Genomic DNA, 16,006 nt, shown 5'->3' with positions numbered 1-16,006 from the left:
ACCCAACCCTGAGTCAGTCTGGCCCCTGGAGGATTGCAGGTGTTACTGCCCACTGGGAACGCACACCAAACACCCCGGTATGGAAAGATGTACGACCTAGGTGGCTTGCTGGAGCCCTGCTTGTAACACAAGCGTTTGGGAACCACCCAGGTGTCCATCTCTAGGAAACCAAATATACGGTGGTACAGCCACACCAAGGAACACCGTGCAGCCGAGTAGAAGCGAAGCAGTCAAGGAAGTCCCTATGTGCTGATGTGGGAAGATCTCTATGGTCTTTTTATAAGTTTAAAAAAAAAAGCAACATGCAGAACAGAATATATAGTGTGGCACCTCTTTGGGTGATAATGGGAGTAAAAACTATTTGTATTTACAAAGCCATTGGTGAATGCGCAGGAAACGAGTACTGGTGGTAATGTGAAGGTGGGGGTGTACGGAGTGGGGTGCTCCAACGTGTGTCTTAGTGACAAAGAATAAAGTTGGAAACATAATTCTTAGGGAAAAAAGGAAATAGTACACAGAATTAACAACTCACATGAAAAGTCTTGCTGGGAAGAGCAGAAAAATGTCAGTAGATGCCCACGCGGGGTAAAGGAAGAGGCTTTAAATTTTAAGTAACTCGTTGGAATCGGGAACTAATGATTGGTAACATGATCCAGGATTTTTAAAAGGTCCCCTGTCTTTCCACACCAGCCACCAATCTCCCTCCCCCTAAGTGGTCAGAATTCCAAGTTATTCACTATTTCAAGAATTTTATTATTTAGTTAGTGTCCTTCCGGAAAGATTTTATACCTGCACAAGTCCTGCACATGGAAACGACCCCTCTTCCTGCACAGCCTTCCTGACTTCTCTTCCTAGTAAGGCGTTCATCCTGCACTGCACACAGACTGAGGGCCTGCACTTCCACGGTGTCCATCCTATCAACACGTGGACCCTGGTGTAGTTAGCTGATTCCCCGCCCCTGGGCATTTAAGCCTTTTCCAGTAATAGTCTGATGAGTGCCTTACATGTAAGTCATTTTGCACATGTGCCAGCTCATCTGTAGGGGAGAGTCCTAGAACTCCTGGGTCAAAGCGTCTGTGCCCTTGTGTCGGGGACAGAGTCATCACACTGCCCTCGGAGTCAGCTCCGTGCCGGCCTGCACCCTGCCCCGATGAGTGTGCTGTTGCTCACGGCCTCCTCAGTAAAGGATGATGCCAGGCTGCTGTCTGCCACTCTGATGCACAATGTATCTGGGTTTTTTTTTTTTTTTACCCTAAACATTTATTACGGAAAGTTTCAAGCACACAAGTGTTTTTAAGTACAGTAAGCCCCTCACAGCTATCACCAGTTTCGACAGCTGCCCTCTCCTCACCCTAGACCTTCGTCGACTCTGGCTCTCCTGCGTCTCGGTCTTTACGCCGCGTGCACGGACATGCGCCAAGCTTCCCTGCATTTAGCCCACAGCTACGTAGCGCGGTGCCCTGTAAAACTCTAGAAATATCCATCACCCCAAAGTTCCCTCAGCTGTCCTCATTCTTCCCCGGAGACGACTACTTTCTGACTATGGGCATCTGCTCCTCCTACCGTGTGGCTGTCCATCCGCCCGCCTCCCCTCAGGACGGTGACTTCTGCCCACGTTGTGCCTCGCCGGCTTGGTCCCTCTGTGTGGGTTCGGCCCCATGGCATGTTCTGCGGTCAGTTTGCTGGTTCTCCAGTTGACAGACATTTGGGCTGTTTCTAGTTTCTGGACCACATGGAAAAGCTACTGTGAACATTCAAGTAAGGTCCCCCTTGGGACACGTGTGTGATTTCCCCTGGTTAATGCCTAGGAGTGGGGCTGTGGGTCAAATGACAGGTGTACGTTTACCTTCGGGAAAAGCCGGTGCTCCCTTTCCCACTCGGCATGTGAAAGTTCCCGTGGCTCCACGTCCCACCGACACCTGGTGGTGTCGGTCTCTGAATTGCAGGCCAGGTGTGTGGCGACGGCTCACCATGGTTTTATTTCACACTCTTTCATGTGCTGCTCAAACGTTTATGTGTATAACTCTCCTCAGGACGTGTCTGTCCACCCCAGTTACATCCTGGGAGATGGGGCGGGGGACGGGGAGCCCAGGGGAGCAAGGAAGGGATGGTGGGTTACCTGGACAGCATGAGCCTCAAGAGAGCGGGGGTTTTGTGAGAGGGGCCAGCAGAAGCGAGAGGCAGTGGGGACAGAGATGTGCCTCCCTTCCTAGCCCCAGTTGGTGGGGGCTGATGGTTGAAAGGGCTTGTCTGTGACCCTTTCCAGGGGAAGCAGGGTCTGTGAGGGGCAGCCAGGTGGGACGAGCTGAGGGGCCACTCTGGGAATGGTGAGCCCACGGGGAGTGTGTGCACCACATCCCCAGGAGTCTGCTCTTGGACAGAGTGAGGGACGGGGCCTGGGTGATGGTGGGCCCTGTGGTGGGTGTGGATGGAACAGGATCATGCCTGGGGGCTCCTGAGGAGGGCAATGACCCCAGAGCTGTGGCTCCGAATAGCAGCTGGCCCACTGTCCTCGGGTGGAGGACAAACGTGGAAATGTCAACAGGCTTTACCGACAAGCGAACTGCGTGGGCTGGCCCGGACCTGGGCAGAGCCAGGCTGGGACCTGGACCTCCCGGCTCCTGGGGTCCTCCAGCCTCCTTGCCCTTCTGAAAGGTGTGGGTTGGACTGCGTCCCCTCAAATCCACAGGTTGAAGCCCTAACCCCCAGGACCCCAGAATGGGACTGCACTTGAAAATAGAGTCTTTACAAAGGTAATTAAGTTAGAATGAGGTCCCTAGGGTCCCAGTCCAGTCTGCCTGATGTCCTTGTAAAAGGAGGTGACGAGGACACACACACACAAAGGACACGGGGGGAAGACAGCCGTCTGCCGGCCCAGGAGAGAGGCCTCAGGGGAGGCCAGCCCTGCGACTCCTGGACCTGGGACAGCTGGCTCCAGGTAGGGAGACGGTAGTGCCTGCTGTCTAAGCCCCCAGCCTGTGGTGCCGGGCAGTGGAGCCCTGCAGCCAACAAAGCAGCAAGCAACAGGTGTAACAGGAAGATGGAGACTTTTAGTCTTCAGCCCTCTGCTGGCACAGGGCTCCTAACACCCTTGGCATTTCCTAAATGAAGAGAGCAGTCAAGGTGTCTTCTGTTCCGTGAATGATGTGACTTTTGGGAGCACCTAAGGGCGGGGGCTGGTGGCCAGGAGAACCAGCCACGTGATTACATGGCTGGAACTTCCGTCCCCCCTGCCCAGGCCTTGAGGAGGGGAGAGGGGCTGGGGGTTGAGTCAGTCATCGTTGGTCAGTGATTGAATCAGTCACATCCACGCAATGAAGCCTCCGTAAGAACCCAAAAGGGCAAGGTTCAGAGAGCCTCCCGGCTGGTGAGCCTGTGGAGATTCAGAGAGAGTGGTCCGTTCAGAGGGAACTTGGAAGCCCCCCTGACCCTTCCCCACACCTTGTCCTGTGTGTCCCTCCCATCTGGCTGTTCCTGTTACATCTTTTATTTTAATAAACCAGTGATCTGATAAACTGTGTTCCTGAGTTCTGGGAGCCGCTGCAGCAAATCAGTCTAACCCAACAAAGGGGTCATGGGGGGGACCTCCGACCTGTAACCCACGGGTCAGAAACACAGGGGACAACCTGGGCTTGTGACTGCCATCGAAATTGGGAGAGCAGGCTCATAGGACTGAGACCTTAACCGTGGGGTCTGAGCTATAGCTGGATGGATAGTGTCAGAAATGAATTGAATTGTAGGACACCCAGCTGGTGCTAAAGAATTGTTTGTTGGGAGGGATGGCAAACCCTCCCAACCACCCCCACACACAGACACAAACAGACACATACAGTGGAATCGGGTCCAAAACCTAATTTTCAAAGCCCCAGCCATCTGCTGAAGAAGGCAAGAGAATGGGTTTCTCTTGACACAGATTTCTGTTCAAACTGGTGAAAACAAACCCATTTGGGTCCAACTCAGGAAGTGAGCACCCCTGGCCCCCAGATTTCCCAGGATCCCTCAGACCCACTGGCTTCTCTCTGGAGCTGCTGCTAGCCAGGCTGGAGCTGGGCTGGGAGGGGGGCCCAGACACTATGTCAGCCCAGCGGGCGTCCTCTCTGAACTGACCCTGCCTGGCCCCAGCCCCAGCCCTCCAGCCAGCTGTCTGCAGACTCCTCTGCAGCTCCTGGAGTGCACCCACTGCCGTTCACCCTTTGGACTGCTGGGGGCTGGGAGGGCCAGCCGCAGGAGTGGGCGGGAGGGAGGACGAGCGGGGGGCAAGTGGCCGAAGGAGGCCTAGGGCCCGACAGCGATGCTCCAGAAACTGCTGTCACATCGCGCACAGCCCAGTACAGCTGGCGCTCCCGGGGTGAGGGGCACTGCAGTCTGCCCTCTGCCCCTGGGTCAGCCCCTCTGATGTGGGCCATGGTACACCCGGCATCAGCAGCGGTGGCACTGCCTGGGTGCCCACTGGACAGGGCCCCAGGCACCTCTCTGCAGCTGTCTGCCACGGTGCCCATTCAAGTGAGGACAGGAAGTGAGCCGGGCATAAAGGACAAGGACAGGTGACTGGGGGACAGGGGCTGAGTAGCCGACCAAGGAGGACTTCCCTCTGTGCTCGCGTTGGGCGGGGAAGGCACCGACTACCTCCCCTTCTTTGGTACAGGAGTGGCCCAGTGACTGGAGGGCTCGGGAGGGGCAGCAGCAGGCGCTGCAGCACCGCCGGGCGGACGTCCACCCCTGTGTGGCTCCTGCCGTGTCTCAGCTGGCAGATAACCGAGCACCAAGTTCTCAACCGGCAAACGCCTAGATTTCGGGGTCAGTCTCTGCGGGGTTCTACCATAAAGGTAGTGGCGGTGGAGGTGATCGTGGATATGGAGGGGGAGGGAGGTAGAGGACAATGGCCTGTGGGGTCTGGACTATCTACGCAGGAGCAAAGCATGGCAGGGGGCCAGGCAGAGGCGGGGCGGCTGGTGTCCCCTCCAAGCCAGGAGGCAGAGACGGGGTCACACCTGCATCCTGCGTGTCTGTCCTAAGTCTCCTTGGGGTGTCTGGGGACGGCCCTCCCTCACCAGTGGAGGTTGCGGTGCCATTTATGAGTCCAGGAAAGGGGCGAGACCAGGTGTGGGTCGGGTGGGCAACTGGCTGACCCCAGGGCAAGGGGCAGAGCAAGTTGGGGAGGGAGGCCTGAGCCGGGCCAGGACTGCTCTGACCTCTCCTGGCTTCCCTAGGGCCCCCGCCAGCCGTCACACACCCAAACCTGCTCACATGTGACCTCTCCCTCTGCCACCATTGCAGCAGCCGGCCCTCTGCCTGAGCGCCTACCTCCATGCTGTCCACCTGCTGGTGCCTGAGCACCCACCCTGCAAGGAAGTCCCGCCCTCTGTACCCTCTGTGGGCTTCTGTTTACTGCCCTGAGTGTCACCAAGCCAACAGGGGACCCAGGCCAGACAGCTTTGGGGGCCTGTGCCCAGCACTGCTGGGGCAGCTCCTCAAGTCTGGGGAGGGAACTCCTGGGTTTGCCACCCACCAGCCAGTTGGGCCTTTCCATGTGCCTCTGTTTACCATCCAGCCCAGGGGATGAGCTGTGTGGCCTCCACTCAGGGGAAATGGGGCCAACAGCTCCGTGAAGGCCTTGGCAGTGCGCTGAGTGTGAGCACAGCCTGGCAGAGCGGGGCTGGGGGAAGGGGTCCGGGAAGCCCCTCCCCAGCTAGCTCCATCCCCCCAGGTACCTTCTAACAGCCCTCCAACCCTGCCTGGTTGGCATGGCAACAACCTCCTCCCGGGTTCTGGGGAGGCCTGGGCTGAACCTTGGGCGAACTTGGAACACGACAGGACCTCCCTGCGGGACAGTGGCTCTGGTCCAGGAGGAAGTCTCCGTGGGAGGCAGGCTGGGTAGCAGGAGGATGTACCAGGCCCACCCCCTAGAAGCAAGGACTTGCACTTGGGGTAAGGACTGGGAACACCTCAAAGCTTGGCCCCAAACCCAGCAGCCCTTCTGGCACCAGTTCAGCTTGGCGCAGTCTCTGAGGACCCTTTGATGAGCGAGGTCCCCCTGCCCTGCCCTGGGGTCTGTTCTGGCTCTTCCTAGAGGAAGCCTGCTTTGGCTAGGACTAGCCTTGGGATACACCTGCCCATCTTCCCGGGGCCAGGGGAGGAAGGCACAGCTCATAGGAGGCTCAGGGATCCATCAGCTTCCCGCCCCCGTGCAAAGAGGGGAGGGAACACACCCACCCATCAGCCCCCACCAGCCTGGCCTGGCTCAGGGGTCCCGACTTCATTCGGGCCCTCTAGAGATCAGGCAGGGCTCCACAGGGTGGGGGCGGGGGCAGGAGGGACACAATCCCCTCCCAAGCCTTGCCTACTATTTGCCCAGACCCAGGACAGCCCACCCTGCCCTGAGGAGATGGGTACAAATGAGGTGTGGGGGGAGGGGAAGGTAGATGAGAAGAGGGCAATGAGTTGGGGTTGCCTCTGGAGGGCAGGGGGTCAGGAGGACCCAGGACTCCAGGGTCAGGAGCCTCAGATCTGAGCTCCAAGCCTGTGGCTGCTCAGAAGGCCCCCCACCACCAAGGCAGAAGCCACAAGGCCTCTTGGCCAGGTCTCAGGCTGCATCCTGCTCCCCTGGGACTAAATGGGAGGGATACAAATCTGGGAAAGGAGGGTCTGTCACCTGTCCACAGCCGTGCCCCAGCTCACTGCCCCCAATGGGACACAGCCAGTGGCACCCAGGACAGGGCTCCCAGAGTGCCCCCCACCCCAAGACCAGCAGGGCCCACACCTCCTGCACGCAATCCTGTCCCCAGGAAGAATCACAGCAGTCTCCACCGGGGGTGGGCTTTATTACCACTGTCATTGAGACGATGATGCGCACACAGGAAGGCAGCACTCATTTCCAGACTGTCACGGCAGGGGGCGTGAGCAGACACCCTCCCACCCAGCGACTGGCCTCCGGGCCTGGAGCCACTCCTCAGGGGCAGAGCAGTGGGCAGGAGGCTGGGCCACCCGGGGGGGCCCCACACAGCAGGCTCCACCCAAACGCCTCTACACACACCTCTGCTACACAATCCCACACAATTAGTGTCTTAAATGTGTGTGTGTGTGTGTGTGTGTGTGTGTGTGTGTGTATTTCATCTGAACTGTGTCAGTTACTAAATTTAAAACTGACCACTTCTCCGTACATGAACTTCACAGTAACTGTGGAAGACAATGAATCCAGTGTTGATAACTCGGGGCCGGCTTCCTGCCCCAGGAAAGTCAATTTCTTCCCCGGTGGAAACCCCTTGGGGAAAACCAGGACCGCTGCCTGTCTCCCAGCTGCCTGCTGGGGTCGCGGGGTGGCTGCCTACCACTGCTGGTGGGCTCGGGCCCCGCCTTGCTGGACCTACATGCCCACACAAGACAGACGGACACACACATGCATGCACGCACACGCACAAGGAAACCGACCATGGAGCACATCGTGCCGCATGTGAGGTCCCACCAGCCCTTCTGGAGGTGGAAGGCGGGAGGCCAGGGCAATCAGAAGCCCGGTTCTCCTTCCCCCAGCTCCCTCTCTGGTCTGCAGGCCAGCCGCCCACACAGCCCATGCACCACGAGAGCCCAGGGCCTGCCGAGGGGAACCAACCCTGCCTGGCCACCTGCTGCAAAGGCCAATGGTCCTCTCACTCCAGGCCAGGCAGACGAATAGATATGACATCAAGTGTTGTCAGGAGCCAAAAAAATAATTTAAACTTGAACTCTAACCTCAGCACCACTTTCAGTCACGGCAGAAGGAGCCCATATGGTCGGGGAAACCAGAGTCCAGGTGGCTCTGTCGCCCGCAGGACCTCTTAGGTTCTGGGAGCAAGATCTGCCTGGTGAGCAGATGGGGTGCCCCCTACCGGACAGGACTGCGGTGGCCTTTGAAGTCCCAGGAACATCAGCCTCTCCAGGCTGTGCGTGGGGAGGGGGCTGGGGCCCCAGCCCAGTGGCCGGCTGACATCCCCTCGCACCTGCCCTCCCGAGCCGCTTTCACCCACAACCCCCCTGCAGGGAAGGGAAACCCAGCAAACACTGCTCCTCATAAGCAGCCTTTGGGCCCCCTGCCCAGTGCTCTGGAAATGACCAGCAGCTCCAGGGAGACCCCAAACAGGCAGACAAGAGAACTTCAGGGCCAGCCCTGCCACGACCTGCGACACTCAAGGTGGGTGGCTGTGCTCCCAGCCCTCCTCGACTCCACCCCAGGGATGCTGAGAGGTGCCTGGGACCCTGTGATCAGGCGGGGGCGCGGCATGCCCCGTCGCCCACAGGCAGACAGCTGGCAGCCCCAGAGGCTCTTTCTGCATCTACAGAGAATCACTTCCAAATCCCAGCTTCCGCTACCCTGACTTACAGCGTGGTCAGGACCGAAGGCTCTGATCACCCACCTCCCCGCCCGCGCCTTTAACTCCAGGGCCACTAAGCTTTTGGCGGGCTCTGCTCCTGCCGCCCTGGGGTCTCTGTTGGGGCCTGCACCCCTGCAACATCAGCTGTGCCTGGATGGCCCCTGCTGGCTCTCATGGTGCCCAAGGTCTCTCCTGCGGGGGCTCCCGCTGCCACCCACCAGGAATGGCCTGTTTCATCTGAGCTCCCTGTCAGGGACTCACACTGACAGCATCTGTGGCACTTGCATCCTTCACCAAGCGTGGTGCCAGGCTTGCTGAGGGCACCCCAAGCATGCCAGCATGGTGGTCAGGGGAGCGTGGATGGAGGGTAAACATGCCTCCTCCCGTGGGGAGCCTGGGCCCAGGCAGAGGAGCCCTTCAGACGCCCCTTAGGACTGGCTGGAGGAGATGGAGAGGAGGACTGTGTCTCTGGGAGCAGGAGTGAGTTGGGGCAGAGAGGCAAGGCAAGTCCGACGCTACGTTCCAGGGACAGCAGGGCTCTCTGCTGGGCAGGCCGGCCTCCAGGGCTTCCATCTGCTGAGTTCTGGCCCCTCAGCCTCCATCCCAGTGTCCCATCTGGGAGGTCCTGCCCCTTCCTTCCACCCTCACCCCTGCAGGGACGCGTCACACCAGCAGGGACTTGACCAGTCCACAGTGAAACTTGCGGACGTGGCGGTAGAGGTCCCCCGACTGCGTGAAGCGGCGCTCACACCAGCGGCAGGCGTGCGGCTTCTCCCGCGTGTGTACCACGGCGTGGCGGCTCAGGTTGTGGGAGTACTGGAAGCTCTTGCCGCACTGCTCACACGTGTAGGGCTTCTCGCCCGAGTGCGTGCGCTCGTGCCTCTTCAGCGTGTACGTGCAGGAGAAAGTCTTTCGGCAGAGCGGGCAGGTGGGCACGGTACCGTCGGGCGAGAGCCGGGCACGGCTGCCATCCCGTTCACGGAAGTGGGCGCTGAGGTGCAGCTGCAGCACGTGGGCGCTGGGGAACAGCTTGCTGCACAGTGGGCAGATGCAGAGGTGCCCGCCGGGCCCCAGCTCATCCTCCATTGCCCCGCGCGCCGTATCCAGCTCCAGTTCCCCACTGCCCACCTCGCTGAGCTGCAGCGGCTCCAAGCCCCCTGCCAGGCGCGTGGCGGCAGGAATACGGGGCGGCTGCAGGGGACTGGGGGGGCTTCGAGGGGCGCCGCAGTCCTCCTGTTCCGACAGTGAGTCCGGCTCATCCTTCACTAGAGCCTGGGGCCCTTGCTTCCTCCGGCTGCAGGGGGCTACCTGGAGGACACAGGGTGGGCGGACTGGCTCCTGCCCCGGGCCACGCTTCAGCGACAGGTCCAGCGCCCCGCCCGATTCTGCTGGGACCTGCCAGGGAGGAGGCCCCAGTGCTGGTGGAGGGCGGGTGAACTTGACCCTGGCCAGAGGAAGCCTGGCCTTCCGGGCGGCTGGACAGAGCTCGGGGGCCCAGGCAGGCAGGGGGCGCGGGGACCGGCCAGGCGGCTCCGCGCCGGGGGCCGGGGTCTCCGGGGGCGGCACGCGGCCCTTCTCCCTGAGGCTGCCCTTGCAGACCTTGACGATGTCGTTCATGTGCAGGTAGCTGGCCGCCGCCAGGACGTCCTCGACGGGCAGGCTGCGCAGGTCCAGGCGGCCCTCGTACATGAAGTCCAGCAGACGACCGAAGGCGGGTGCCGTGACGATGTCGCCGTTGAGCCGCACGGTGTCGCGGCTCCCGGCGGGCCGGTCCCTGTAGAAGAGATGGAAGTAGACGCTGCACGCGGCCAGCACGGCGCGGTGGGCCGGGAAGCGCGCGTCGCCCACCAGCACGGTGCAGTCGCACAGGAAGCCCAGCTCGCGCTGCTGCCTCAGGCGGCCCAGCAACCGCCCGCCGTGCTCCGGGAACTCCATGTCGCCGCGGTCATCACCTGGGCACAAACGGGACGCCGTGAGCGCGCCTGGGGACGCCGCTGGCCCCTGGCCGTCCGACGAGCCCTTCCCGGGTGCAAGCAACGCGGGAAGAGGGGCGCCGCGCGTAACTGCCCGCCGGGAGCCGCCCTGGGCACCTGCCCCGAGCAGGAAAAACTCGATCGAAAGTAAACAGAAGCCGCTCCGTCGCGGGGGCGGGTCCCGGGGCGCGGGCGGAGGGGGCCAGAGCCGCGCGAACCTGCCCGAGTCCCCGCTCGGTGCGCCCTCCCCCGTCAGGGCGCCCTGAACTTCACTCCTCGGCGGCCGCCCGCCGCGCCCCCCGACGCCGGAGTTGCCGCGCCGCCGCCGCCGCCCCGGCCCGCCGCGCCTCCACGCCGCCTCCAGCTGCCGCCCGGCCCGCCAGATGCCGCCGCCGCCGCCGCCGCGGGCCCCATTTATGGCAGTGCGGCCGCGGGGAGCGGGCCGGCGGGCGGGGCGGGCAGAGCCAGGCGCCCGCCCCCCGCGCTCACCTCCGCCGCCCCGAGCTCCTCGCCGGCCGCTGCCCGCGCCGCGCGCCCTCCCCGGTGCCACTCCGGCGCGTGCGGAGCTGCGGGCAGCGCGCCCCGGCGGGGAGGGCGCGGGGACGGGGAGTGTGCCGGGCGGGGCGCGCTCCAACTTGGCTGGCCCAGCACCACCCGCCGCTCGCCCCGCCCCGGAGAGAGCGAAACTCGGGGCGGGGGCTGGAGGGGGCGGGCCGAGACGACTTCCCGGAGCGGCGGAACCGCTGAGGTCACCCTCGCCGCCCCTTCCCTGTCCGCCCCGCCCGGTCGGGCCCCGCGCGCCGCCATCTGGGGCGCTGGGGTGGGAGGGAACGCGGGGCGCGGCGAGAGAGGGGGCTCTCTCGCGATACTTGCTGCCTCGTCCTTGGTGTCCCCCCACATGGGGTCCCAACTGTGCCCGTCTGTTAAGGGACCCCTTCCGAGGACCAGCTCCTCGCCTGGCCGGCGCTTTGGCAGTCACCCGAAGGCAGAGCCGGGACCCTGGCCCCCTGCCACCTCACAGGGCGCCTGCTGGGGGATGGAGAAGGGGGAGTTAGTACATTTTGAGAAGATGACACCCCCTTTTTCGTTGAGAGCCTAAGTCATGTTAGCTGGGATCCTCATCCAAACACTCAGGCGGGATCTGGACATTGGAGTCCAGAACGGAGAACTCTCATCCTCTCAGAGGGCCCTAGGACAGCCTCTGCTGGGAGCCAGGCGCACTGAGCTGTGTGTGGGGAAAGCCTGGGGGACAGGGCACGTTCCAGAAGACACGATAGGGTGAGGGGACCATGGCGGTGATGAAGAGAGGGGAGACGCACCCAGAGCCCAGAGCCAGTGGGAAAGGATTCAGGGAGCAGACACACCTCTAAGGGGCTGGGTTGGCACCCCAGGGTCACAGTTTTTCAGGTGGAAGAGCACTGTGAAGCTGCGAGAGGGCCCCAGGGAAGGAAAAAGGCCGAGAACAATAGCAGTGACTTTGGAGAGGTTGGGGCGCCGGGGTGAGGTGGACTTACTGTTGGCTCGGTGTCTTTTCCCAGCCGCTCTTGCCGGAGCAGGATTGAGGCACCGTGTAGCACAGTTCAGCTCTCCACCACAGTCCCGTTAGCTGGGTGCTCTGATTATCACACCCGTTTGGTGGGGGTTAGGTAAGGAGCCCATGGCCACACAGCAGGCAGTAGATTGTTGAACAAGGATTCAAATCTTGCAGTGTCCTTCTGAATTTCCACCTGCACAGCCCAGCAGCCTGGGGTGGGGGTGGGGGATGGAGGATGGGTGGAGTAGGGTTCAGCGGAGGGGCAGAAAGGAGGCCTTGACTAGAAGTGGGGGTGGTGTTGGGGGAGGGGCTGGATGACAGAGGATGGGACCCCCAGCTGGCCAGGTCTACAAGGGCAGAGGAAGCTGAAAGAGGTGAGGTGTGGGGAACCTTCCAGCCGTGCCCATGGGATGCAGGACCCCTGGGAGGAGGGAGTACCTGCTGTGAGATGGGGGTCGGGGGTGGCCGCCCAGGGATTCTATTCAAACCACGGTGTTTTGGAGGGCAGAGGAGTGGCCAGAGGCCTGGGGACCCACTGCAGTTAGGATCAAAAGTCTGTGGGAAGGAAAGCCACATTCTTACACTGAAAAAATTATTCCTTGTTTATCTGAAATTCAAATTTGCCTGGACAGCTTGCATTTTTTAATTTCCTAAATTCGGCAGTCACAGTTTGGAACCCTGGATTTGCCCTGCACTCAGAGCCACTGAAACCACCCTGGCTCCCCTGGCCCTTGCTCTCTGGGGACTCTTCCTGAGGAGGGCTAAACCACCCCCACCACCGGCTCTGCCCCAGCCCCCAGTGGGAGGAGCTGAGTTCCAGTCTGATGAGGGTGAAGCCAGATGGGACTGCCACCTTGGGTCTTGCCTGGGTCCGAGCACTGCCCCTGCCCTGTCCCAGACTTGGGTATGACAGTATGACACTTTACCTCTGAGGATCTTAGTAGTCTCATCTGCAAAATGGGAAGATTAACTGCAGGGCCTGGCCGGACCCCAGGGCCTTTCATGGCCAGCCACTCAGGTTCCACATGTGTTTCCCCGGCGAGCCCTTCCCTGGCTCCTCCCTGTTCCCGTCTGCTCCGGCAGCACCCCCAGGAGTGGCCTTTCCTGAGCACACCGGCTAAGCTCCCCCTCAACTCCCCAGGTCACGTGACCTCGCTAGTCCACACTCTCCACGGTGTCCCTGGTGCCAAGAAGTTGGGGGGACACAAAGCAAGGGAGTAATTGAGTAATCTTCAGCGAAAGCACAGTGATGGTGTTTGTGGGATACCGCCATCCTGACCCTGACTGCTCTGCTCTGCCAACTCTGCAGCCCTGCCTCCACAGGCCAGCCCTGAGCCCAGAGGCAGGGAGGGGAGACAGGCCCCCGGGGGCTCCAGAGTGAGACCCTAGGCAGGCAGAGTGTCCCAGCCTTCCCTGCCTGGCTCCTTGGGGCCCTGATAGAAGCTGTGGGGCATGGAGACGGGTCAGAGCAGGTCAGGACACTCACAGCAAGAGGCTGGGGTTGGGGAGGCCAGTAGGGGTGTCTGGAGGAGAAGGAGGAACGTGACTGGGGAGGGGACAGTGGGAGAGGTGCCTCGGGGCTGTTCAGGTCAGAAGGTCTGCACTGAGTCCTCCTGGAGTGAAGTCTCGGGTGTGCTGTCCGCCCCTCAGCCCTCAGATCCCTCTTTGGCCTGGCACAGTCGCAGGCCCAAGGATGACAGGAGGCCGTCGCAGTGGTGGGAGCAGAGGTGCCCCGAATGCAGTGGCCAGGCGGCCAGGCGGCCATCTGGCCTGGGAGCTGCCCCGAGGCCCTGTCCTGCAGCTGCTGTAGAGACCAGGCAGCCCAGCTCGCTGGTCCCTAAGTCCTGCCCGACAGCCAGCAGCTGCAGAAGGTGACAGATCATCCTCCCCGGGGCCCCATGCAGCCATTTCTGTTGCAAACACCTGGCCAAGGGCCCCCGTCCCCGGTCAAGGTGGGCGTGTGGGGCTGGGTCCTCCCCCTGACATTCCATTCCTGGGGGGCAGGTGGGTGGGAGGTGTTCTTGAGGAGAGGGGCTCTGTTTTCCCTCCACAGGTCAGAGGAGGGCACTAGCCCCACCCGCAGAGATGCCCCAGCCGCACGGCAGGCTCACACCAGCACCGAAGGGCGCCGCGCAGGATGGGGAGTGGGGCTCACAGCAGGTCACAGGCGCTCGGCAGGCAGACCGGGCAGGGAGGCCTCCTGGAGATGGCCAGCGGAGAGGAAGCCGGGAGGCTTTGGACCACTGAGACGCCGCCTCCTGGCCAAAATGTTCTTTAAATGGCCAGCAGGCCCTAGGAGTCACTATATTGTCCACGAGAGGGCGCCCTCCCACTGCTATGCCCCGCCCCTCACCAGTGGCCCCATCTGTTCTTATCCTCACCAGCCCAGGATGGGAGAGGGTGCGGAAACCCCTCCTGGGAGAGCAGTGAGTGGATGGGAAAGTCCCAGAGGGCCTGTCCCCTGAGGGCCCACAGGGAGGGTTTGGGAGATGAGCGATGGTCAGCTGTCTGACACCTGGGGGTGACTCTCAGGTCAGGTGTCTGGCCCCAGCAGCATGGACTGGTCAGGCCTCTCCCTCAGCCCCCTGGACGCAGGGCCTGGGGGTGCACGTTCAGAGCTGGAACAGCTGTTTGGGGTCACAAGGTTGGCGTGCCAAGGAGAGAGACCAGGAACTGGGAGTCCTTGTCCCGAGGAGCGTGTCACCCTGAACAGGGGAGACAGTCCTTCCCTGGGGAGTGTCCTTCTCTAGGACAGCCCCAGGAGGCAGGCACGGAGCCCCAGTTTCAACTGTGGACGCTGTCCTGAGTGCCTAGCTGCTCCTACCTCTGACCCAGATGAAGTGTCTGTACTCCCCAGGCTGAACTCTGACCCTGGATGAAGAACAAAAATGCCCTCCTTCCCACCAAATACATATCAACCCTGGAAAGGTAGCTCACGAGGCTTCCTTTTACAGAAGGATTACCGTCAACTTGGAGGCCTCCCTCCGGGTTGGGGGGAGGGGCAGCTGTCGGAGAGACTTTCTGCAGGGGCCCCGGGAGGGGTCGGGGCCAAAGCTGTCTGCAGTGTCCTGTGAATCTGTAGGAGGAGAAGGCTGGAGTCCCTCCCCCTCGCTGGCCCCTTAGCTGTCCCCCAGTGGACACGAGGGCCGATACTGGGCAGCCTCAGCTGTCACAGCTCCTCTTGGGTCTGCCTCTGCCCTGGCTCCCGGCATCCCCTATGGGTGTCTGCACCCAGCTCAGGGTGGCCACTCCAGGCCAGATGTGCTGAATGAAGCCAGTGACAGGTGGATGCCCTTCCACCGGTCTCTGTGGCCCTCTTCTCCCTCCATCACCGCATGGAGTCCCCACCTACATTTGTAGCTGCCAGCTGTCAGTACCTTCCTTGGGGGTGGGGGTGGGGGAAGACCTCTCCAGGGATGGAAGGCTCAGACTCCTTGTTACTCCAGGGCCCAAACCAGGGCCAGATCCACAGTAGGTGTTCAGCACATAGATGACCCATTGGCCCCAGAACTTCCGGTGTCCACCTTCCAGCCAGCCTCCTGCACGCCCTAAGGGGGATCTGCCCTTGCTCCGCAGGGGCCTTGGATGGGTATTTTAGGACAGTCTTGGCCCCTGGAGCCCCCAGCTCACCATGTTGGAGCTACCCACTCAGGGTGCATTCTGAAAGTCGGACTAACCTGACCCCCTCCCGACCCCCACTCATTGGAGGCAGAAGCCCAGAAGTCGTCCCAGACCAGCCCTTTTAACAAGGCCGTGAATAGAACTGGGCCGAGAAGTGCGGGCTCACTGGACAAACTGGGAAACTGAGGCCAGAGAGGACGTGGCCTGGGGACAGGCCCCAGCAGCGGGGCGGCGGCCGGCCGGGCTCAGCTAGCCGCTCGGCCCTGGCCCCCTTCGCGAGCTCCTGGCCCGCGGTGGGGGCGCCCCGGGCGGGCGGCGGAGGCGGATGTGGGCGGGCGGCCGGGCGGGGCGGGCGCGGGGCGGGGAGAGGGCGGGCCGGCGGGACCGAGCGCGGCGGGCGGGCGGCCGGCCCAGCGCAGCCAGCGCAGCCAGCGCAGCCCGGAGGAGCGAGCCGGCGGCCGCGCACGAGCTCCGGGTTCGGCGGCGCGCGAGGCCCGCCCGAGCAACGCCCGCCGCGGCCTCCAGCCCGGCCC

The 16,006-nt window shown here is 62.1% G+C and overlaps 1 protein-coding gene across 1 annotated transcript; it reads right to left on the bottom strand.

Annotated features, from left to right (window-relative positions):
• Positions 1–6,802: 6,802 nt before the first annotated feature.
• On the bottom strand, positions 6,803–10,980 carry ZBTB42 (zinc finger and BTB domain containing 42). Its single transcript, XM_064486327.1, has 2 exons — positions 10,808–10,980; positions 6,803–10,297 (listed from the first exon to the last, which is right to left on the bottom strand). Exon 2 carries the CDS (start codon positions 10,278–10,280, stop codon positions 9,009–9,011), a length of 1,272 nt encoding a protein of 423 aa, XP_064342397.1. The 5' UTR covers positions 10,281–10,297; positions 10,808–10,980; the 3' UTR covers positions 6,803–9,008.
• Between the last annotated feature and the right edge of the window lie 5,026 nt (positions 10,981–16,006).

This window comes from Camelus dromedarius, chromosome 5, assembly GCF_036321535.1.
Source record: "Camelus dromedarius isolate mCamDro1 chromosome 5, mCamDro1.pat, whole genome shotgun sequence".
Lineage (NCBI taxonomy): Eukaryota > Metazoa > Chordata > Mammalia > Artiodactyla > Camelidae > Camelus > Camelus dromedarius.
Note: the sequence above shows the minus strand (reverse complement) of the source record. Positions and strands in the feature narration are given on the sequence as shown.

Bases quoted from the DNA above. Each gene is read 5' to 3' on its own strand.
- ZBTB42 (XM_064486327.1), bottom strand. From the start codon at position 10,280: ATGGAGTTCCCGGAGCACGGCGGGCGGTTGCTGGGCCGCCTGAGGCAG.